The sequence below is a fragment of the Bufo gargarizans genome, chromosome 3 (genome assembly GCF_014858855.1).
Source record: "Bufo gargarizans isolate SCDJY-AF-19 chromosome 3, ASM1485885v1, whole genome shotgun sequence".
Lineage (NCBI taxonomy): Eukaryota > Metazoa > Chordata > Amphibia > Anura > Bufonidae > Bufo > Bufo gargarizans.
The window spans coordinates 385,704,819-385,729,393 of NC_058082.1; the positions used below are offsets into that span (position 1 = coordinate 385,704,819).

At 44.5% G+C, this 24,575-nt stretch overlaps 1 protein-coding gene across 5 annotated transcripts in view; it reads right to left on the reverse strand.

Annotated features, from left to right (window-relative positions):
- The window catches only part of LOC122933299 (synaptotagmin-2), a 574,820-nt gene that overhangs the window by 116,610 nt on the left and 433,635 nt on the right, over positions 1-24,575 (reverse strand). For all 5 annotated transcript variants that reach the window (XM_044288196.1, XM_044288199.1, XM_044288197.1 and 2 more), the window contains one exon: positions 218-335. In XM_044288196.1, coding sequence (XP_044144131.1) covers positions 218-335 — 118 coding nt within the window. The remainder of the gene's footprint in view (positions 1-217; positions 336-24,575) is intronic.

Sequence of the window (24,575 nt, forward strand, 5' to 3'; positions counted from 1 at the left end):
GAATACGCCATCAGTAACTCAGGATTTGGCTATTCCAAAACAGATATATTTTTCAACTATCCTTATTTGATTTAATTATGCAGAGGTTTGTGATATTAGCATGTAGATAGACTTTTGTAAAATCTTCATGATTAAGACCAAGAGTAAATCTAGGTAAATTTGCAAATGCCAGTAAAGAAACAGCAAAGGGAAGCACAGAGCAGAGGAGATGTCTTACCTGACAAACCACCCACATCCATTTTTTTCAAATTTTTGGCTTCTAGAATGCAGACAGTCAATTTTCCAGCAGTTGGAACATAACGTAGGGAAATGCAAATATCTCCAAGTTTCTCGGGCTGGAGGTACAAAAAAGTGAAAGAAAATTATTTCAGAGCAGAGGCAACATTTTAGTAGCTACAGTGCCAGTGAAAATGATGGAAGCACATATAGAATTAAACAAAAAACTGTTAAACATATCAGAATATATTTTATATTCTTCAGAGTATCCCCCTTTTTCTTTGAAGACAGCCTTGCATGCTATTGGAAACCCCTCAGTCAGCTTCAGGAGGCAGTCACTTGGAATGGTTTTCAAATAACAGGTATTCCTTGTCCAGAGTTCATTTGTGGACTTTCTTGACCATTAGTTGTGTTGTGCAGAGGCAAGATTAGTACACAGTTTCATACAAAGTTTAGTCTTATTCTACTATTAATTCACATTATGGCAAAAAACACTCTTTACTTATCCATAAAGAAAATGACAACCCATCAATATTTTAAGACATAAAGGTATACATAGGCGTAGTCATGAAACCCAAAGGATATGAAGAAACTGGCTCTAATGAAGACTCCCTCAGGAAATTGAAGACTAAAGCTGTATTTACATGGGCCGACTGAGCAGCCGATTGTCGGGGAGGAAGTGTTTACATGCAGCGATCTCCTTTACCATATGAGGACGAAGGATCTCTATTGCGGTCCCTCATCCTCATACAGAATCATGGTCTGCTGCCCAGAAGCCATGATCAGTGGTGCCTGCATGAATGACAGGATCTCCCGATAAACGAGCGTTTCACTCATTCATTTGGGGGATAAGTGGCATATTTACATGGTCAGATTGTTGGGAACAACTATTCAGAGGAACGGTCGTTTCCTGATAATCTGCCCAATTCTTGAGCAGTATAAATGCACCTTAAAGGGGTTGTCTTACTTCTGCAAATACCATTTATTATGTAGAGGAAGTTAAGCAAGTTACTTACTAATGTATTGCTATTATCCATATTGCTTCCTTTATAGCTGGCTTCATTTTTCCATCACATTATACACTGCTTGTTTCCACTGTTATGACCACCCTGTAATCAAGCAGTGTAGGTCGTTCTTACACACCACAGGAAAAAAAGTGTTGGACTCTCTGGTGGCCAGGACCATGGCACATAGGCTAGTGATTTTTCCCATAGTGTGCAAGCATGAGCACCACTTATGGATTGCAGGGTGGCTGTAACCATGGAAGTGAGCAGTGTATAATGAAATGGAAAAATTAACCCAGCCAGCAAAGTAAGCAGTATGGATACTAACAATATATCAATAAGTGCCTTGTATTAGCTTCCTATGCATACTAAATGCCATTTGCCAAAGTGAGACAACCATTTAAGAGTTACTTCTAATGCTCAGAAACCACACATTAACAGCATGTCAAATAAAATCCAACTGCTCAGAGGAGACTATAAGATTCAGGCCTTTATGGCTGAATTACTGCAAAGAAGACACTACTTAGGAACCACAAAATGAAGATAATTGACAGGTCTTTGTGAGTTGCAAAAAAGGGAAGTGGATGGCTTCTATATGTATGGTTCCCACAGTGAAGCATGGAGGAGAAGCTATGATGGTGTGGGGGTGTTTTGCAGGTTACACTGTTGCTGATTTACTCAAAATTCAAGGCACACTTAACCAGCATGGCTAAAACAGCATTCTACAGCAATAAGGCATCCTATCTGGCTTGCATTTAGTAGGGCCCTCATTTGTTTTTCAACGGGACAATGACCCCAAACACACCTCCAGGCTATGTAAGGGATATTTGATAAAGAAGAAGAGTGATTGAGTACTGCATCAGATGACATGGCCTTCACAATTCCTCAACCTTAACGAAACAGAAATGATTTGAGATGAGTTGGACCGCAGAGTGAAAGAAAGGCAGCCAACAAGTTCTCAGCACCTTGGGGACTCCTTCAAGATTGTTGGAAAACCATTCCAGATGACTTCTTCATGAAGCTGAGAGAATGACAAAAATGTGCAAAGCTGCCAAAGCGAAAGGGGGGTACTTTGAAAAATATAAAATACAAAACATATTTGGTTTAACACTTTTTTTCTTTACTACTTATTTCCATATGTGTTTCTTCATCATTTTCATGTCTTCAGTATGAATCTACAATGTAGAAAAAAAACAAAAAAATTAGGAAAAACATAGAATGAAAAGGCATCCACACTTTAGAATGGTACAATACTTCTATGCTTTATTATTACAGCTCATGTCATCACTCATAAGTATTTTTTTTAATTATATATATATATATATATATATATATATATATATATATATATTACACACAAAGCAAAATCACATTCTATCATAGTCCATTGTATTGATGATTGTTAACCCATGGGGTCACAGACAATTTTAATTTTTTTGTTTTGTCTTCTACTCCTCCCAAGAGACAAAACTTTTTTCATCCCTTTGGTTCAGATAGCTGTATTTTTAGTGGCATCAATTAATTTACTATATTGTGTATTGGAAAATAGCATAGAAAATGTTGTGTAAAATTGAAATAAATAAAATTCTGCTATGGTTTTTTGGGTTTTGCCTTTATAAATTTCACTGTCCACTTAAGTGAAATTTAATAGTTTTGACATTTTTGGATGTACCAAATGTTTATTTTTTTATTGTTTACTTCTATATGTTAAATTGGTAAAGAGTGATTTGAAAATTAAAAATACTTTTTTATATTTTAAGAAACATTTTTTTACTTTTAATCTTTAGTCCTCCTAGAGAACTAGAACATTTGAATGTACTATCATACAGTCACAGGCAGGGCTTAAAGGGGTTGTCCAAGTTATAGGAAAAAAATAACACTGCAAATCTGATAGTCAGGAATATATACATTAGCTAAGTGAGGTCTAACAAAAGAAAAATGCTATTTACACACGTACCTAGTACTGTTTTGGCTTTGTACTACTTTGTTTACATGCAGTTACAGAGCTGTGGGGCATGTAACAACATTCTGTGATGTTCTTCTCATGAGTATTTGTGGGAGTCAGCTAAGACTGCCTTTCCCCTCTCCCCGCACTGTCTTGGTCCTCTTAGGCTACTTTCACACTCGAGTTTTGTGCGGATCCGTTCAGATATTACAGCCGTCTGCATCAGTTCAGAACGGCTCCATTTGTATTATCTTTAACATAAGTCAATGGAGGACGGATCCGTTTTCTATTGTTGCCAGATTGTGAAAACGGATCCGTCCCCATTTTTCGCCTTATAAGACGCACAGCCCATAAGACGCACCTAAGGTTTTTGAGAAGGAAAATAAGAAAAATAAAGTGTGCTTTTGAACTAATGGTGGTCTGTGCATGACACTATTATGGGGGATCTGTGGATGACGCACTATTATGGGGGGGTGATCTGTGGATGGCACTGTTATGGGGGGGTGATCTGTGGATAGCACTGTTATGGGGGGTGGATCTATGGATGGCACTGCTATATATTTGTCACCCACAGTCCCCGACCCCATAACAGTGCCATCCACATATCCCCCACCCCATAATAGTGGCATCCACAGAGGCCCTAATATACCATAACTAAACCTCTGGGAGGGGCCGGTGTCATGCAAATGTGGCGGGGCCGGTGCGGTCACAGTACTCCGGCCCCGCCATTCACTCACTGCTTTATTGCTTAAACCTTTTATAATAATAACTTTAATTGACGTTCCGATCCCCAGCCCCATCTGTACTACTTAGTAAATGTCCTGTAGCAGGCAGAGCAGGGCGGGTGGCCGGTCGTAACTCACTGACGTCACGTCACTTTATGAATGACGCAAATTAAAGTTATTATTATAAAAGGTTTAAGCAATAAAGCAGTGAGTGAGCAGCAGGGCCGGAGTACAGTGACCACACCGGCCCCTCCTCCCTCCAGCTGATACAAGTGCGTCTTATGGGGCGAAAAATACGGTACATTGTGTATCAGGACGGATCCATTTGGCTCAGTTTCATCAGACGGACACCAAAACGCTGAAGGCAGCGTTTTGGTGTCCGCTTTCAGAGCGGAATGGTGACAGAACAGAGGCAAACTGATGCATTCTCAGCGGACCCTTTTCCATTCTGAATGAATTAGGGCAAAAACTGATCCGTTTTGGACCGCTTGTGAGAGCCCTGAATGGATCTCACAAACGGAAAGCCAAAACGCGAGTGTGAAAGTAGACTTGGCTAAAACAGATGGATCTTTTCCTGCTGCAGCTCTTCCAAGTAGTTACTGACCTCACCCAGACATTCTTTCTTCTGGTTGGTCTCCTGGCCATTTACATCTTGTGCTTCTTTCATTTATACAGGCAGAGTATTTTACCTGTTCCAGTCCTGTAACCATTCCCCTATACCTGTTAGCTTTCACTGTGACTAGAATTCCTCTTCTGCTTATTGGGATATAAAAGCTAATGCTAGGCCACCAGTAACATACAGGGGGTGTGGTTTTGTGTCAACATGCTTCGCCCAGTTTTCGGACATCAGTGCTGATGTTCTTATAGCCCACATACACTGGCAGCTATCAAGCTAGCCTCTATGAGGATGCTTTCTGAATGTACTGGACATGCCTGACAGCTCTCAGCTTAAGGATGGATGGAGCATGACGAGACAGATAAGCCTGCAGGGAGTGTGGCTTGTCCCTCCAGCAAGCACAGCCCACAGATCAGACTTCAGTGACGTTTCCGTGTACAGGGGCAGGACTGCTCCCTCCTGCAGCCCTAGGTTGGTGCACGAAACATCATCAGAGCAAGCAAAGAACCTGATGTCACCAATCAGTGAGCTATGAGAAAGGGACAACTATAGAAGATGATAAACAATTGAAAATCCATGACTTTTGTTTATATAGAAACATACAAAGAATACAAAATTAACTTGGACAACCCCTTTAATAGGAAGTTTACAATGGCAGGCCTGTGAGCCTTCACAAGGGCCCAAACTGCCATAACAACGTATCCACATATAATAACAGGCATGTGTGTAGATATAGGATAGCAGCTATGGGTCAGAGCAAGTCCCCAGAGAGACCACAAGGCTGGGATTACAGTGATCCCAATCACTGCAAGCATATCAGCTGTTTTAAACCAACAGTGTATAGCCGGCTCAGCTACACACTCCTCTGATGCCAATGTATGCTGTAAATGTACAAGTGTCACTAAGGGGTTAAAGTGCAACTACCATTATACAGGTGCACCTCAATAAATTAGAATATTAATCGAAAAGTTAGTTTATTTCGGCAATTCAATTCAAAGTGACACTCATATTATATAGATTCATTACACACAGTGTGATCAATTTCAAGGGTTTATTTCTTTTAATGTTGATGATTATGGCTTACAGCTAATGAAACCCCAAAAGTTGGTATCACAGAAAATCTGAATATTATATAAGACCAATTCAAAAAATTATTTTTAATACAAATATGTTGGCGTACTGAAACGTATGTACAGCATATGCACCCAATACTTGGTTGGTGCTCCATTAGCATGAAATACTAGATCAATGCAGTGTGGCATAGAGGCGATCAGCCTGTGGCACTGCTGAGGTTGCTTTGGTAGCGGCCTTCAGCACGTCTGCATTGTTGGGTCAGCTGTCTCTCATCTTCCTCTTGACAATACCACACAGATTCTCTAGGCGTTTTAGGTCAGGCGAATTTGCTTGTCAATCAAGCACAGTGATACTGTGGTTATTAACCCCTTCCCGACCGCAATCTGCAAAGCGCTTGGATTAAAGCTTCTGCCCCTGCCCTGATTGCTGTCACGGACAGCATACAGTGCAGTAATGCCGGCAAGGGACCAATCAGAGTGGTCCCTTGCCGGTAATCGATCCGATTGGTTAGTCTGTGCAGACTAACCAATCGGATCGCGGCAGTGTTAAAATGCCGGTTTCAGACTCTGATCTGCGCTCTGCAGATCAGAGCCTGAAATCAGTGTCCTCGTGGCCCCCCCGATCCATGCAGCCCCCCATCTGTGCAGCGCCCCCCCTCCCTGATCTGTGCGTGCAGACACCCCCCATCTGTGCAGCCCATCTGTGCCCAGTGCTGCCCCCTCCTTGAGTCCGCCCCCTGCTGGCGTGACATACCCCCCCCTTCCAGCGCTGCTCCCCTGCTGTTTGATGGCGGCGGCTCCATTCCTGAGCCGCCATCATCAGAGTGTCAGCTCTATGCTGACGTTCTGCTGTAAGTTCTGTAACCCCATAGATGCCGTGGCTGCGGCATCCATGGGGTTAATAGAGGGAGGTGGCTCCCTCTCTCCACCATCGGGGCTGCTGCGCTGCGATGGCAGCCCCGATGGTTGCCCTGGCAACCGGACGCTTTGCAAAAGCATCCGCTGTTGCCACCTACAGGGCATCTGAATGTATTACACTTTGCAATGCAAAAGCATTGCAAAGTATAGTACAGCCATCAGCCCCACTGGATCTTTATGATCCAAGAGGGACTTGATAAAAAAAAAATTGAAAAAAATAAAAGTAAAAATAAATAAATAAAAATGTAAAATAAAAAAAATTTGCCATTTTCCTATAAAAAAAAAAAATTCTAAAACTACACATATTAGGTATCACCGCGTCCGTAACGACCGTCTCTATAAAGATATCACATGATAGACCCCGTCCGATAAACACCATAAAAAAAACTGTGTAAAAAATGCCATTTTTGTCGCCTTACATCACAAAAAGTGCAACAGCAAGCGATCAAAAAGGTGTATGACCCCCCAAAATAGTACCAATCAAACCGTCACCTCGTCCCGCAAAAAATGATACCCTATTTAAGACAATCGCCCAAAAAATAAAAAAGCTATGGCTCTGACTATAGAGACACTAAAACAGCATTTTTTTTGGTTTCAGAAATGCTATTATTGTGTAAAACTTAAATAAATAAGAAAAAGTATACATATTAGGTATTTCCACGTCCGTAACGATCTTCTCTATAAAACTATCACATGACCTAACTTCTCAGATGAACACTGTAAAATAAATAAATGAAAACTTCCAAAACAGCCAATTTTTGGGTCACCTTGCCCCATAAAATGTAATAATGAATGATCGAAAAATCCTATGTACCCAAAAATGGTACCAAAAAAAACTTCAACACTTTCTGCAAAAAACGAGCCCCTGCACAAGACGATCGGCAGAAAAATAAAAAACATGGCGTTCAGAAAACCAATCCAGCACAATCTGCCAATCTTCCAAAAACTGTATGGTATTCCTTTCCTTCTGCGCCCTGCCGTGTGCCAGTACAGCAGTTTACGACCACATGTGGGGTGTTTATGTAAACCGTGGAATCAGGGTAATAAATTTTAAGTTTTGTTTGGCTGTTAACCCTAAATGTGTTAAAGAAAACATTTTTAGAAAATGGAAAATCTGCCAAAAATGTGAAATTTAGAAATTTCATCTCCATTTTCCTTTAATTCTCGTGGAACGCTTAAAGGGTTAACAAAGTTTGTAAAATCAGTTTTGAGTAACTTGAGGGGTGTAGTTTCTACAATGGGGTCATTTATGGGGGGTTTCCACTATGTAAGCCCCACAAAGTGAACTGGTCCTTAAAAAGTGGGTTTTGGAATTTTTAAAAAAAATTGTAAGAATTGCTTCTAAACTTCTAAGCCTTCTAACGTCCTAAAAAAATAAAATGACATTTCCAAAATGATGCCAACATAAAGTAGATATATGGGGAATGTTAAGTAACAAATATTTTATTAGGTATGACTTTCTGTTTTAGAAGCAGAGAAATTGAAATTTGGAAAATTGAGAATTTTTCCAAATTTTTGGTAAATTTGGGATTTTTTCATAAATAAAGGTGAAATATATTGACTCAAATATATGACTATCATGAAGTACAATGTGTTACGAGAAAACAATCTCAGAATGGCATGGATAAGTAAAAGTGTTCCAAAGCTATTACCACATAAAGTGACGCATGTCAGATTTGTAAATTTTGACCTGGACACTGGGGCATCAATGACCCTTGGTCATGAAAGGGTTAATACCCCTTAGTGACCACTAATATGCCTTTTTACTGACGTAAACAAAGGGGGTTTTAGCTAAACAATGGGGTTTAATCAATCATTACATGTACCTTTAGGTACATGTAATGATTGATTAAACCCCATTGTTTAGCTAAAACCCCCTTTGTTTACGTCAGTAAAAAGGTGCATTAAAATGGTGCATTAAAAACTATAACTTGTCCTGCAAAAAATAAGACCTCATACAGGTACATTGATGAAAAAAAAATAAAAAATATAGCTCTTGGAATGCGATGTGGTCACTAAGGGGTTAAACCAGGTACCGATACTTTTGGCAGTGTGGGCAGGTGCCAAGTCCTGCTGGAAAATGAAATCAGCATCTGTATAAAGCTTGTCAGCAGAGGGAACCATAAAGTGCTCTACAATTTCCTGGTAGATGGCTGCACTGACTTTGGACTTGATATATAACACAGTGGACCAACACCAGACGATGACATGGCTACCTAAACCAACACTGACTGTGGAAAATTCACATTGGGTCTCAAGAAACTTGGATTTTGTGCCTCTCCACTCTTCCCCCAGACTCTGGGACGTTGATTTCCAAATAAAAAGCAAAATTTACTTTCATCTGAAAACAGTTCTTAGGACCTTTATCTCCTTTAGCCCAGGTAAGATGCTTCTGACATTGTCTCTGGGTTATAAGTGGCTTGACACAAGGAAGGTGACAGTTGTAGGCCATGTCCTAGATACAGTACATTTGGTGGCTCTTTATTTTTTTTTAACTCTTTTTATTCGTTTTTACAACAGATATACATAGCAAGCAATATTGAATAGCACTTAGTTACACTGTGACATATACATGTTTCCTCATACAAATATGACATGTTGTCATGGAACCATGAACCAGACGTACAACAAGAGATAAGTGGAAATAAGAAGGCTTTATTGAAAATCAAGCTGTAAGGCAAAAGTCCAAACGGATGGCTAAACCGAAGCAGGGTCGTGCGAAGCCAGAGGTCAGGAACCAGAAGGGTAGTCAGACGAAGCCAGGATCAGGAACCAGCAGGGTAGTCAGACGAAGCCTGGATCAGGAACCAGCAGGGTAGTCAGACGAAGCCAGGATCAGGAACCAGAAGCAGCAGCAGTCTTAGAAGCATGTGAACACAGGAGGACCAAGCAAGGAACTGAAGCCACAGACCTCCTATATATATGAGCTAGGCATCCAGCTCCTCCCAGTGGGAAGGAGAAGCCGCAGGGTGGGAGGCTACAAGAAACCCAGAAACCAAGATGGCCGCCAGCACATGTCAAACGAAGGAGAGCAGCAAGAAGGTAAGACCATGACACATGTATCTATTTCCTTATACCATACCCTTAACTGTTAACCCCCCTCCCATTTCCTTCCCCTTTCCCACCCCCACCCCCTCCATTTTCAGCATGTCAGATACCATTGCTTGATGTTAGTCAGGTTACTTGGATTTTTGTATATGTGTATTTATTTTGTGCTTTATATTATTCTCCTGTTTACTGATATTCAGTCTCCCCAGAGACCCTGAAAGAATCCCTTTACGATACCATGTGGTGTCACTAAATAGTAAGACAATCGCTTGTATTTCGTCATTTCATAGAAAAGCTTCAATAAAGCTTTGCCATTTATTGAAAAATTGTGTGGACATTTTTTTTTTTTCCTGCTCCAGCAAAAAACGAGCCCCTGCACAAGACTATCGGCAGAAAAATAAAAAAACATGGCGTTCAGAAAACCAATCCAGCACAATCTGCCTTCCAAAAACTGTATGGCATTCCTTTCCTTCTGCGCCCTGCCGTGTGCCCGTACAGCAGTTTACGACCACATGTGGGGTGTTTATGTAAACCGTGGAATCATGGTAATACATTTTAAGTTTTGTTTGGCTGTTAACCCTAAATGTGTTAAAGACATTTTTTTTTCGAAAATGGAAAATCTGCCAAAAATGTGAAATTTAGAAATTTCATCTCCATTTTCCTTTAATTCTTGTGGAACGCCTAAAGGGTTAACAAAGTTTGTAAAATCAGTTTTGAGTAACTTGAGGGGTGTAGTTTCTACAATGGGGTCATTTATGGGGGATTCCACTATGTAAGCCCCACAAAGTGACTTCAGACCTGAACTGGTCCTTAAAAAGTGGATTTTTTTGTCGGACTGACCTTGTCCTGTAAAGAAACCATATATTTCTCTGTACATTATGCAATACTGTGTTCGTTTATCTCCACACCTCACTTACAGTGGATTTACGCACCAATTCCCAACCTTTTATATACAGTGGAGGAAATAATTATTTGACCCCTCACTGATTTTGTAAGTTTGTCCAATGACAAAGAAATGAAAAGTCTCAGAACAGTATCATTTCAATGGTAGGTTTATTGTAACAGTGGCAGATAGCACATCAAAAGGAAAATCGAAAAAATAACTTTAAATAAAAGATAGCAACTGATTTGCATTTCATTGAGTGAAATAAGTATTTGAACCCTCTAACAAAAAAAGACTTAATACTTGGTGGAAAAACCCTTGTTTGCAAGCACAGAGGTCAAACGTTTCTTGTAATTGATGACCAAGTTTGCGCACATTTTAGGAGGAATGTTGGTCCACTCCTCTTTGCAGATCATCTCTAAATCCCTAAGGTTTCGAGGCTGTCTCTGTGCAACTCTGAGCTTGAGCTCCCTCCATAGGTTTTCGATTGGATTAAGGTCCGGAGACTGACTAGGCCACTCCATGACCTTAATGTGCTTCTTCTTGAGCCACTCCTTTGTTGCCTTTGCTGTATGTTTTGGGTCATTGTCGTGCTGGAACACCCATCCACGACCCATTTTCAGTTTCCTGGCAGAGGGAAGGAGGTTGTCGCTCAGGATTTCACGATACATGGCTCCGTCCATTTTCCCGTTTATGCGAATAAGTTGTCCTGTGCCCTTAGCAGAAAAACACCCCCAAAGCAAAATGTTTCCACCCCCATGCTTGACGGTGGGGACGGTGTTTTGGGGGTCATAGGCAGCATTTTTATTCCTCCAAACACAGCGAGTTGAGTTAATGCCAAAGAGCTCTATTTTGGTCTCATCAGACCACAGCACCTTCTCCCAGTCACTCTCTGAATCATTCAGGTGTTCATTGGCAAACTTCAGACGGGCCTGCACATGTGCCTTCCTGAGCAGGGGGACCTTGCGAGCCCTGCAGGATTTTAATCCATTGCGGTGTAATGTGTTTCCAATGGTTTTCTTGGTGACTGTGGTCCCTGCTAATTTGAGGTCATTAACTAACTCCTCCCGTGTAGTTCTAGGATGCTTTTTCACCTTTCTCAGAACCATTGACACCCCACGAGGTGAGATCTTGCGTGGAGCCCCAGAGCGAGGTCGATTGATGGTCATTTTGTGCTCCTTCCATTTTCGAACAATCGCACCAACAGTTGTCACCTTCTCTCCCAGCTTCTTGCTAATGGTTTTGTAGCCCATTCCAGCCTTGTGCAGGTCTACAATTTTGTCTCTGACATCCTTGGACAGCTCTTTGGTCTTTCCCATGTTGGAGAGTTTGGAGTCTGCTTGATTGATTGATTCTGTGGACAGGTGTCTTTTATACAGGTGACTAGTTAAGACAGGTGTCCTTAATGAGGGTGACTAATTGAGTAGAAGTGTCTAACCACTCTGTGGGAGCCAGAACTCTTAATGGTTGGTAGGGGTTCAAATACTTATTTCACTCAATGAAATGCAAATCAGTTGCTATCTTTTATTTAAAGTTATTTTTTCGATTTTCCTTTTGATGTGCTATCTGCCACTGTTACAATAAACCTACCATTGAAATGATACTGTTCTGAGACTTTTCATTTCTTTGTCATTGGACAAACTTACAAAATCAGTGAGGGGTCAAATAATTATTTCCGCCACTGTATCTACTGGTGTATCTATCTTCGGGATGTCCTTTTTCCACTGTTTAAAGATGTTATGTGCTTGTAATTTAGATATATAGTGGCGTATATCTTTATAAATAGTGGATATCATTATTTTTTCTCCTGGTTGTCCTTTCAGTGAATCAAAGTAATTCTGTTGATATTCAGGTGTGTAGTCTCTAAGCTTCCCTTTCAATATTCCCACTATCCTATAATAGAGTACGAAAGAAGACTTTTCAATCCCTGTCTTATTCCTAAACTCTTCAAATGTGAAATATCTCTTGTCATCCATACTACAAAAGTCAGCTACAGTTTTTGGTCCTTTAAATTGTTTGGTGTTCCTGGTATCTGGCAGAGTCAGTGTCAGGGGTCTAGATATTTAGAGCATTGCTGTCATGGTCTTACCTTCTTGCTGCTCTCCTTCGTTTGACATGTGCTGGCGGCCATCTTGGTTTCTGGGTTTCTTGTAGCCTCCCACCCTGCGGCTTCTCCTTCCCACTGGGAGGAGCTGGATGCCTAGCTCATATATATAGGAGGGTTGTGGCTTCAGTTCCTTGCTTGGTCCTCCTGTGTTCACATGCTTCTAAGACTGCTGCTGCTTCTGGTTCCTGATCCTGGCTTCGTCTGACTACCCTGCTGGTTCCTGATCCAGGCTTCGTCTGACTACCCTGCTGGTTCCTGATCCTGGCTTCGTCTGACTACCCTTCTGGTTCCTGACCTCTGGCTTCGCAAGACCCTGCTTCGGTTTAGCCATCCGTTTGGACTTTTGCCTTACAGCTTGATTTTCAAAAAAGCCTTCTTATTTCCACTTATCTCTTGTTGTACGTCTGGTTCATGGTTCCATGACATTAGGACCAAGCCATGAATTCTGACGGTACAGGGCCATCCTCGCTACCTACGCTGGTTGCCAGACTTGATCAGCAGGATCACCTGTTGGGTCGGTTCGCTGTGGCGTTGCAAACCCTGCTTGAACGCACGGCTCATTTAGCTTCCGTTGCCGATGGGTCGGTTGTCGCTCCTGGGCCCGCTCCTACTGCCGCTCCGGTTGTTGCGCCAGAGTCTACCCCGACACCTGTTGCTGCGCCTGCGGTGTTTCGGGGTATGACCGGTTCTGCCCCCCTTCCACAGCGCTTTGGGGGAGAGCCAACTCAGTGCCGAGGTTTCCTTAACCAGGTGGGCATTTATTTCGAGTTGCTGCCACATGCCTTTCCTACTGAGAGATCAAAGGTGGGCTTCTTGATCTCGCTGCTCTCGGACAAGGCCTTGGCCTGGGCCAGCCCTTTATGGGAGAACAACAATCCGGTGGTTGCCGAGTTTTCCGGTTTTGTTGCTTCTCTTCGGAAGGTATTCGATGTGCCGGCTCGTGCTGCCTCTGCTGCGAAGCTCCTTATGTCCATCAGACAGGGTTCACGATCCGTAGCTGAATACGCCATTGAGTTTCGTACCCTGGCAGCAGAGGTGGGCTGGAATAATGAGGCTCTGGTCGCTGCTTTCTCTCATGGTCTCTCGGATGCCTTGAAGGATGAGGTTGCAGCTAAGGACCTACCAGTGGAGCTCGAGTCTCTTATTTCTTTCCTGATTTTGATTGACACCAGACTCAGGGAGAGACCTTCCTTTAAGGAGAGCCTGCGGAGGCCTTCTAACAGATTGGCGCCTACGTTTGCTGTCCCACCCGTGCCTCCCTCTCCTCCCACGCCTCCTGGGGATGACTTGTCTGGGGGTGAACCCATGCAGCTGGGGTTTGCTCGCCTGTCCGAGGGGGAGAGGGCACTTCGGAGACGCGAGGGCCGGTGCATGTACTGTGGTCTCGGTGGGCATTTTCGGTTGGCATGCCCGAACCGTCCGGGAAACGCTCGCACCTGAGATCCTGTCGGGGGCAGATCTTGGGTGGAGTCTCCTCGTCCCCGGTTTCCCGTGTTGACAAACCACTGATTACTGTTGTCCTCTCCTGGGTCGGGGGCTCGGTGACGACCCAGGCGTTGGTGGACTCTGGTGCTGGTGGTTTGTTCATCGATAGTGTGTTCGCTGCCGCCAATTCCATTCCTCTGCCGCCTCGAGGTTCCCCACTGGCTCTTGAGGCGATAGACGGCAGACCCCTTCTGCCGCCACACGTGACTCATGAGACCCTTCCAGTGGGGATGGCCATTGGTGCCGTTCACAGAGAGTCGGTCTGTCTCCAGGTTATTTCGTCTCCACACTACTCGATGGTCTTGGGGTACCCCTGGCTCCAGAAGCATAATCCGACTTTCGATTGGAGATCGGCCGAGATCCTCTCGTGGTCACCGCAGTGTGGGGCCAGTTGCATCCATGGGTCTGTCAAGTTGCTGTGTACTTCCTCAGACTCTGTTGCCTCCTGAATACGAGGAGTACCGGGATGTATTCGATAAGGTGCATGCGGTTGCCCTACCTCCGCACCGCCCATATGATTGTGCCATAGAGTTACAATCTGGTGCCGTTCCTCCTCGTGGCAAAGTCTATCCACTGTCGGTAGCGGAGAATGAGGCCATGGAGGAGTACGTGAGGGAGGCGCTTTCACACGGACACATTCGCAAATCCTCGTCCCCGGCAGGGGCTGGATTTTTCTTTGTGAAAAAGAAGGGCGGTGAGTTGAGGCCTTGCATCGATTACAGGGGTCTCAATCGCATCACGATCAAGAACGCTTACCCGATACCCTTGATTTCCGAGCTGTTCGATCGCCTCAAAGGGGCCACGGTCTTTACCAAACTCGACCTGAGGGCGGCATATAACCTGGTAAGGATCAAGGCGGGCGATGAGTGGAAGACCGCGTTTAACACCAGGACCGGTCATTATGAATCCTTGGTTATGCCCTTTGGGTTGTGCAATGCGCCCGCAGTCTTCCAGGAATTCATCAACGATGTTTTCCGTGACCTGTTGCAGCAGTGTGTGGTGGTCTATTTGGATGACATCTTGGTATATTCTGAATCCATGGAGGCCCACATTCTGGATGTCAGACGAGTGTTGCAACGGTTACGAGAGAACAAGCTGTTCGGTAAGCTTGAGAAATGTGAATTTCACCGATCCCAGGTAACCTTCTTAGGTTACATCATTTCCGCTGAGGGGTTCTCCATGGATCCTGAGAAGGTTTCGGCTGTCTTACAGTGGCCCCAGCCCAGTGGTTTTCGTGCCCTGCAGCGCTTTTTGGGCTTCGCCAATTATCGGAAGTTCATCAGGGACTTTTCCATGCTAGCCAAGCCTCTCACGGATCTGACCAGGAAGGGCAGTAATCCCCAGGTCTGGCCGCTCGAGGCCATCCGAGCTTTTGAGGCTCTAAAGTCCGCCTTTGTGTCGGCTCCGATTCTGTCGCATCCCAACCCTGGGTTGCCTTTTGTCCTCGAGGTGGACGCGTCTGAGACGGGAGTAGGCGCCCTTCTGTCTCAGCGTAGAACACCAGAGGGTCCTCTGCTTCCTTGTGGGTTTTACTCCCGGAAACTGTCTTCCGCGGAGTGCAACTATCAGATTAGTGACAGGGAGTTATTGGCCATCGTGCAGGCCCTTAAAGAATGGAGGCACTTGCTCGAGGGCTCGGTGGTTCCGGTTCTCATCCTGACGGACCACAAGAATCTGACCTACCTCTCTGAGGCCAAGAGATTGACACCACGTCAGGCCAGATGGGCTCTGTTCTTGTCACGTTTTAATTACGTGGTCTCCTACCTACCCGGTTCCAAGAACATCAGAGCGGATGCCTTATCACGGCAGTACTCAGAGCTGTCCGGGGAGGAGTCGATTCCGACTTCGGTCATACCTCCGAATCAGATCCTGGCCGCCATTCGCACCAGCCTGACCTCTCCCCTGGGTGAGCAGATTTTGGCGGCTCAATCTGGTGCTCCCTCTGGGAGACCCAACGGCAGATGTTTTGTGCCTGAGGAGTTGCGCACTCGGTTGTTGCGAACCTACCATAACTCCAAGGCCGCGGGGCATCCTGGAAAGAATCAGCTGTCCTGGGCTGTTTCACGTCTGTTCTGGTGGCCTTCTCTACGTTCCGACATCGCCGCATATGTAGCGGCATGCTCCGTTTGTGCCCAGAGTAAGTCCCCTCGGCACCGTCCGTTGGGCCTTTTGCAACCCATAGCCACCGGGGAGCGTCCATGGTCACACCTGGGGATGGATTTCATTGTGGACCTCCCTGCATCCCGAGGCCATACGGTCATTCTCATGATTGTGGATCGGTTTTCCAAAATGTGCCACTGTGTTCCTCTCAAGAAGTTACCCTCTGCACAAGAGTTGGCCACGATTTTTGCCAGGGAGGTCTTCCGGTTGCACGGTTTGCCCAAGGAGATTGTGTCGGATCGGGGGAGTCAGTTTGTGTCCAGGTTCTGGCGCTCCTTTTGCTCCCAGTTGGGGATTCATCTCTCTTTCTCATCGGCCTACCACCCTCAGTCCAATGGGGCCGCAGAACGATCCAATCAGGCCTTGGAGCAATTCCTTCGTTGCTATGTCTCCGATCACCAAGACAATTGGGTTGACCTCCTGCCTTGGGCTGAGTTTGCCAGGAACACGGCGGTGAACTCTTCCTCTGGGACGTCTCCCTTCATGGCCAATTATGGGTTCCAACCTGCCGTGTTACCGGAGGTATTCTCTCCCCAGGATATTCCGGCTGTGGAGGATCACCTTTCCGTCCTACGTGCTTCTTGGGTACAGATCCAGAGGTCCCTTGAGGTCTCTGCGCAGCGCCAGAGACTCCAGGCTGATCGCAGACGAGCGCCTGCTCCTTCCTACCAGGTCGGAGACCGCGTATGGTTGTCCACCCGCAACCTCAACCTTCGAGTGCCCACTCCCAAGCTGGCGACTCGCTTTGTTGGTCCCTTCCGAGTGCTTCGCAGGGTAAACCCGGTAGCCTATGCCCTTGCGCTTCCTCCTGGCATGCGGATCTCCAACGTGTTTCATGTCTCCCTGTTGAAGCCACTGGTGTGTAATCGTTTCACTTCCTCGGTTCCTCGGCCTCGTCCGGTCCAAGTGGGCAATCGTGAGGAGTATGAGGTGAGCAATATCCTGGACTCACGCCTGGTCCGCGGTCGGGTGCAGTTTTTTTGTCCATTGGCGTGGTTATGGTCCAGAGGAGCGTTCCTGGGTTCCCTCCGCAGATGTCCATGCTCCTGCCTTGCTCCGAGCCTTCCACGCACGCTTCCCTCAGAAACCGTTCTTTACTCCGCGGAGGAGGGGCCCTTGAGGGGGAGGTACTGTCATGGTCTTACCTTCTTGCTGCTCTCCTTCGTTTGACATGTGCTGGCGGCCATCTTGGTTTCTGGGTTTCTTGTAGCCTCCCACCCTGCGGCTTCTTCTTCCCACTGGGAGGAGCTGGATGCCTAGCTCATATATATATAGGAGGTCTGTGGCTTCAGTTCCTTGCTTGGTCCTCCTGTGTTCACATGCTTCTAAGACTGCTGCTGCTTCTGGTTCCTGATCCTGGCTTCGTCTGACTACCCTGCTGGTTCCTGATCCAGGCTTCGTCTGACTACCCTGCTGGTTCCTGATCCAGGCTTCGTCTGACTACCCTTCTGGTTCCTGACCTCTGGCTTCGCAAGACCCTGCTTCGGTTTAGCCATCCGTTTGGACTTTTGCCTTACAGCTTGATTTTCAATAAAGCCTTCTTATTTCCACTTATCTCTTGTTGTACGTTTGGTTCATGGTTCCATGACAATTGCAGTATTGCATAGTATTTTTTCCATACCGCCTTCCATGTTGCATATGTATCTCTCTAAACATGAGGCTGTGTCTGGCTGAGGTAGGTAGCTCTGAATACTTCATGTGTAGAAGAGTAGTCAGACTCCAAGGGGCAAACAGAACGCACTCCAGTTTGCAATTGGAATGTCGGCGTTGGCCCCCCAGCCAATCAAAACAATGTCTCAACAGGCTGGCCAGGTCAGGCTTCATTCACATCACCGTTGAGCCTATTCGTTCTCCTGTTCCGTTTAGGAGGAGAACAGAAAGGACGGAGAAGGCACATAACGGAGCCAAATGGAGCCTAAGGACCCCATAGACAATAATGGGGTCCGTTATGTTTCCGTTCAGAAGATGATTTTGGAGCGGAGACAAAAGTTGTGCATGCAGGACTTTTGTCTCCACTTCAAAATCATCTTCTGAACGGAAACATAATGGACCCCATTATAGTCTATGGGGTCCTAAGGGCTCCGTTTGGCTCAGTTATGTGCCTTCTCCGTCCTTTCCGTTCTCCTGCTCCTAAACGGAGCAGGAGAATGGAAAGGCTGAACGGTGATGTGAACAAAGCCTTACATGTTCGTAGATCAAGGAAGTTTATTCCTCCCTTTTGTTTATTTAACTGAAGTGTAGTCAAAGATATTCTCGACTTTTTTGTTGCCCTAATATATGAGACCTAAATGCTGTCTGTAGTTGTTTAATATCAGTATGTTTTATCAGTAATGGTATGGTTTGTATCATATAGAAGAGTTTTGGAACACACATCATTTTCGGCATATGTCATCTTCCCATCAGTGACAGTGGGAGTTTCATCCATCTGGAGATATCACTTAATATTTTTTTTTTTTTTTTTAGGGGGGATAATTCAGTGAGTATATAGTGTTTGGTGTTCTCCCAATCAATATACCCACCTGGTGAAGGAGCTATGAAGGAGCTATTCTTGCTACTCGATCATTTCAGCGATTTATCAGGTTTTAGAGTAAACAATCATAAGCGTGAATCGTTAGACTTAACCCGCACTCTTTAAAAATAAAGTTCAAACAAATCAGTAATCTTCTAGTCACCATAGCTAAGGACTCTATAAGATACCCATCTTATAGAGTCCTTAGCCATGGTAACTAGAAGATTACTGATTTGTTTAAACTTTATTTTTAAAGAGTGCGGCTTAAGTCTAACGATTCACGCTTATGATTGTTTACTCTAAAACCTGATAAATCGCTAAAATGATTGAGTAGCAAGAATAGCTGCTTCACCTGCACACCATTGTTTGACATGAAATACAGTATATCGTCTGCAAAGAATGCATGTTTCACTTCCATATTTCCTATATGGATACCCGATATTGTCTTCCCTTTTTCTATTGCTTTTGACAGGTTATAAAGCCAAATTAAATAACAATGGGGATAGGGGGCATCCTCCCAGCGATCCCTAAAAGCTTTCCCTAGACCAGGCATCCTCAAACTGCGGCCCTCCAGCTGTTGCAAAACTACAACTCCCAGCATGCCCGAACAGCCTACAGGTATCAGCCTACAGCATGGCATTGTGGGAGTTGTAGTTTTACAACAGCTGGAGGGCCGCAGTTTGAGGATGCCTGCCCTAGACTGCTGTGCCCATGTGCATACCCTTAGGGTAGATATGCACATGCCCTTGTGCCTAAATCTGAACACCCTGGGCAAACCCTAAGCAGCAGGGAAAAGGAAAGAGGCGACCTGCTTCTTCCAACCAGGAAGAAGCAAGTGTCTCCCTAGATGCCTAGAAAACACACACAAAGGGAAAGGAAGGAGAGGACTTATCTGTGAGAAGAGCTGGAGCAGACGATCCACCACAAATCAAGAGCTTCGGAAGGAGAGGACTTATCTGTGAGAAGAGCTGGAGCAGACGATCCACCACAAATCAAGAGCTTCTAGAAAAGAACTATAACCCACACAGGCCACCGGGGAGGGGGGGGGAGGGATAGATCCCCTCACTAGCGATGAAAGCCAGTTCACCTTAGGGAAGGTGGATCCAGCTCAAATCCAAATCACAACAAACCAAGAAGTCAGACATGTGCAGCCAGTCTGACAGATCTCCGCACATTCACAGGGCAAGGCGTGACACTCGTTCCTTTTTGAAGAGCAAAAGGTTTAGATATAAATCCTGATGTAACTATCCTCGTTTGTGGGTTAGAGTATAACGTGGATAGGTAATTCCGAAAGGGTCCCTGCAATCCCATATGGTCTAGTACAGGCATGGCCAACCTGCGGCTCTCCAGCTGTTGTTAAACTACAACTCCCACCATGCCATACTGTAGGCTGATAGCTGTAGACTGTCTGGGCATGATGGGAGTTGTAGTTTTGCTACAGCTGGAGAGCCTCAGGTTGGCCATCCATGGTCTAGTACATCCATCAACCATCCCTACCTCACATTATCAAATGCTTTTTCTGCATCTATACTGAATATGCCCGGTCAAGGGTGAGCTGACGGGTTTGCTTGTATGGTATCCAATACTGCTAATCCTTTACATATATTAGATACAGCAGCCCTACCTTGGACAAACCCCACTTGATGTGTAGATATTAGTCAGGGCAGCACCTTTGCCAGTCTGCTAATATTTTTGATATTATTTTAATATCCACAATAATCAAGGATATTGGTCTATGCGATGTCATTGATGTGAGGTCTTTCCCCTGTTTAGGTAGTCCTTTAATGTATGCCATAGTGGCAATTGTTGGTATCTTTTTGTTAGCCATATAACTAGAGATGGCTTTGCGGTTTGCAGCAAACTTTGCGTGTTCGCGATTCGCCGAACATATGGAGAAATTTGCCCCCAACATATTATTTTACATTATGAAGAACTTTGACCAATGACACATCCATCAGGTGGTACAGGACAGCCAATTGAGACATTTCAGCACGTAGACATACCCCCTATCTTATAAATAAACCTGATCTTGCCGCCATTTTACATTCAGTGTTTAGCCAGTGTAGGGAGAGGTTGCTGTGTGGCGCAGAAACAGGCTGTTAGGTACACCAAACGCTAGCTAATAGGGCCACAAAAGTCATTTTCAGGACTAGTATACGGTAGGTGTGCTTTCTATATGTGTGATACACAGAGGGGTGTGATATACTTATAATATACTTTTATAATGAGTCAAAAACACATAGATCTATATAGTGATCACCTGGAAGTCGGGGCCTAGGGGCTAGGGGCTTACTAGGGCCATTTTTATATAGGGCAAGGTTCCGGACGGGGTCACTCTTATCAGGGCGGTTGGTCTGTGGTTAGGCTATCAGGGCCAGAATAGCACCCCCCTGTAGGGCAATATCATGGACAGTTCTTTGCCCACCCTGTCCTTCAATACCACATCATCATCTAGCCCAGGGATAGATGTTTTTGCTTTCCTTCCGGGATTCATGGATGTGCACTGGAACCCCCCGAACTGTGGTAGGACATATGGTTTCTGATTTGGTGCCGCCGAGCACCTGATTTAGTGCCGCCGAGCACTTGTTATTGCCTACCACATCTTTGCTTTTTGCTTAAAGGGGTTCTGCACTTTGTTTTAACTGATGATCTATCCTCTGGATAGATCATCAGAATCTGATCGGCGGGGGTCCGACACCCGGGAACCCCGCCGATCAGCTGTGAGAAGGCAGCGGCGCTCCAGCAGCGCCACAGCCTTCTCGCTGTTTACCGCTGGCCTAGTGATGTCACGACTAGTATCAACTAGCGTGGGCAGGGCTAAGCTCTGTTCACTTCAATGTATCCATCGGGACCTGGTGCCTTTCCCAGGTCTAACCCCTGAATACATTCATTTACTTCCCCCTGTGTTATAGGAGTGTTTAACGTATTCAGCTCCTCTGTAGTAATTTTTGGGAGGGAAAGTGAAGTTAATCTGGATTTCGTGTCTCTATTGTTTTGTGATGTGTCAGAGTAAAGATGAGTATAGAACTCCTGGAAGATCCCATTGATATTATGTGAGTTGTGGTGTGTTACTCCCTTTGAGTCTTTTAACTCCTTAAGGACACAGCCTTATTTCACTTGATAACTTTAAAATGCTTTGACTTATCCAGGCCATTCTGAGATTGCTTTTTCGTCACATATTGTACATTATGACACTGGTAAAATGAAGTAATTTTTTTTTTTTATATATATAAAAAATGCAAAATTTGCAAAAAAATTGGAAAAATTGCAAATTTCCAAGTTTCAATTTCTCTACTTCTATAATACATAGTAATAACTCCAAAAATAGTTATTACTTTACATTCCCCATATGTCTACTTCATGTTTGGATCTTTTTGAGAATGATATTTTATTTTGGGGGGATGTTACAAGGCTTAGAAGTAAATCTTGAAATTTTACAGAAATTTTCCAAAACCCAATTTTTAGGGACCAGTTCTGGTCTGAAGTCACTTTGTGAGGCTTACATAATAGAAACCACCCAAAAATGACCCCATTCTAGAAACTACGCCCCTCCAGGTATTCAAAACTACTGTACGGGCACACAGTAGGGCGTAGAGGGAAAGGTGCGCCGTATGGTTTTTGGAAGGCAGATTTTGCTGGACTGGTTTATTTACACCATGTCCCATTTGAAGCCCCCCTGATGCACCCCTAGAGTAGAAACTCCATAAAAGTGACCCCATCTCAGAAACTACACCCCTCAAGGTATTCAAAACTGATTTGACTAACAATTTTAATTCTCAAATTTAATTTGAATCCATTTTTTCTAGTAACAAAGCAAGGGTTAACAGCCAAACAAAATGCTATATTTATTGCCCCGATTCTGTAGTTTGCAGAAACACCCCATACGTGGCCGTAAACTACGTTACGGGCACATAGTAGGGCATAGAGAGAAAAGGTGCGCCGTGTGGTTTTTGGAAGGCAGATTTTGCTAGACTGGTTTATTTATACCATGTCCCATTTGAAGCCACCCGATGCACCCCTGGAGTAGAAACTCCATAAAAGTGACCCCATTTTGGAAACTACGGGATATGGTGGCAGATTTGTAGGGACTATTTTTAGTGTACATATGATTTTTAGTTTATCTATATTACATTTTTGTGAGGCAAGGTTACCAGAAATAGAAATTCTCCATTTGCCAATAACTCTTGTGGACACCTAAAGGGTTAACAACGTTTTTAGGGATGCATCAGGGGGGCTTCAAATGGGACATGGTGTAAATAAATCAGTCCAGCAAAATCTGCCTTCAAAACTGTTACACTGTTCATCTGAGAGATTGGAAGGGGGGGGTATTTTTATAGAGCAGATTCTTACGGACGCAGCGATACATAATATGTCTACTTTTTGAAATTTATTTATTTATGTTTTACACTATACTATACAAGTGTATTACTGTACAGCAGAGGTGGCATGAAGCGCACGGCGTCATAACAACCAATGACGCCGTGCGCTCCTGCTCTGAACAGGAATCCCGGCCGGGTTACCACGGACCGCTCTCGGCCGTGGAACACGGCTGTGTGCATGATGCCCAAGAGTCATTATTTTTTTTAGTTTTTAGCCGATTATCTTAGGTAGGGGCTCATTTTTGTGCGGGATGAGAAGACTGTTTTATTGGCACTATTTTGGGGGGCATATGCCTTTTTGATCGCTTGCTATTACAAACTGGATTCCAAAAAAGTTGGGACACTATACAAATCGTGAATAAAAACTGAATGCAATGATGTGGAGGTGCCAACTTCTAATATTTTATTCAGAATAGAACATAAATCACGGAACAAAAGTTTAAACTGAGAAAATTTACCATTTTAAGGGAAAAATATGTTGAATCAGAATTTCATGGTGTCAACAAATCCCCAAAAAGTTGGGACAAGGCCATTTTCACCACTGTGTGGCATCTCCCCTTCTTCTTACAACACTCAACAGACTTCTGGGGACCGAGGAGACCAGTTTCTCAAGTTTAGAAATAGGAATGCTCTCCCATTCTTGTCTAATACAGGCCTCTAACTGTTCAATCGGCCCGGGCCTTCTTTGTTGCACTTTCCTCTTTATGATGCGCCAAATGTTCTCTATAGGTGAAAGATCTGGACTGCAGACTGGCCATTTCAGTACCCGGATCCTTCTCCTACGCAGCCATGATGTTGTGATTGATGCAGAATGTGGTCTGGCATTATCTTGTTGAAAAATGCAGGGTCTTCCCTGAAAGAGATGACGTCTGGATGGGAGCATATGTTGTTCTAAAACCTGAATATATTTTTCTGCATTGATGGTGCCTTTCCAGACATGCAAGCTGCCCATGCCACACTCACTCATGCAACCCCATACCATCAGAGATGCAGGCTTCTGAACTGAGCGTTGATAACAACTTGGGTTGTCCTTGTCCTCTTTGCTCCGGGTGACATGGCGTCCCAGATTTCCAAAAGGAACTTCGAATCGTGACTCGTCTGACCACAGAACAGTTTTTTATTTTGCCACACTCCATTTTAAATGATCCCTGACCCAGTGAAACGCCTGAGCTTGTGGATCTTGCTTAGAAATGGCTTCTTCTCACTGTAGAGTTTCAGCTGGCAACGGCGGATGGCACGGTGGATTGTGTTCACTGACAATGGTTTCTGGAAGTATTCCTAAACCTATTCTGTGATTTCCTTTACAGTAGCATTCCTGTTTGTGGTGCAGTGTCATTTAAGGGCCCGGAGATCACGGGCATCCAGTATGGTTTTACGTCCTTGACCCTTACGCACAGAGATTGTTCCAGATTCTCTGAATCTTTGGATGATGTTATGCACAGTTGATGATGATAGATGCAAAGTCTTTGCAATTTTTTGCTGGGTAACACCTTTCTGATATTGCTCC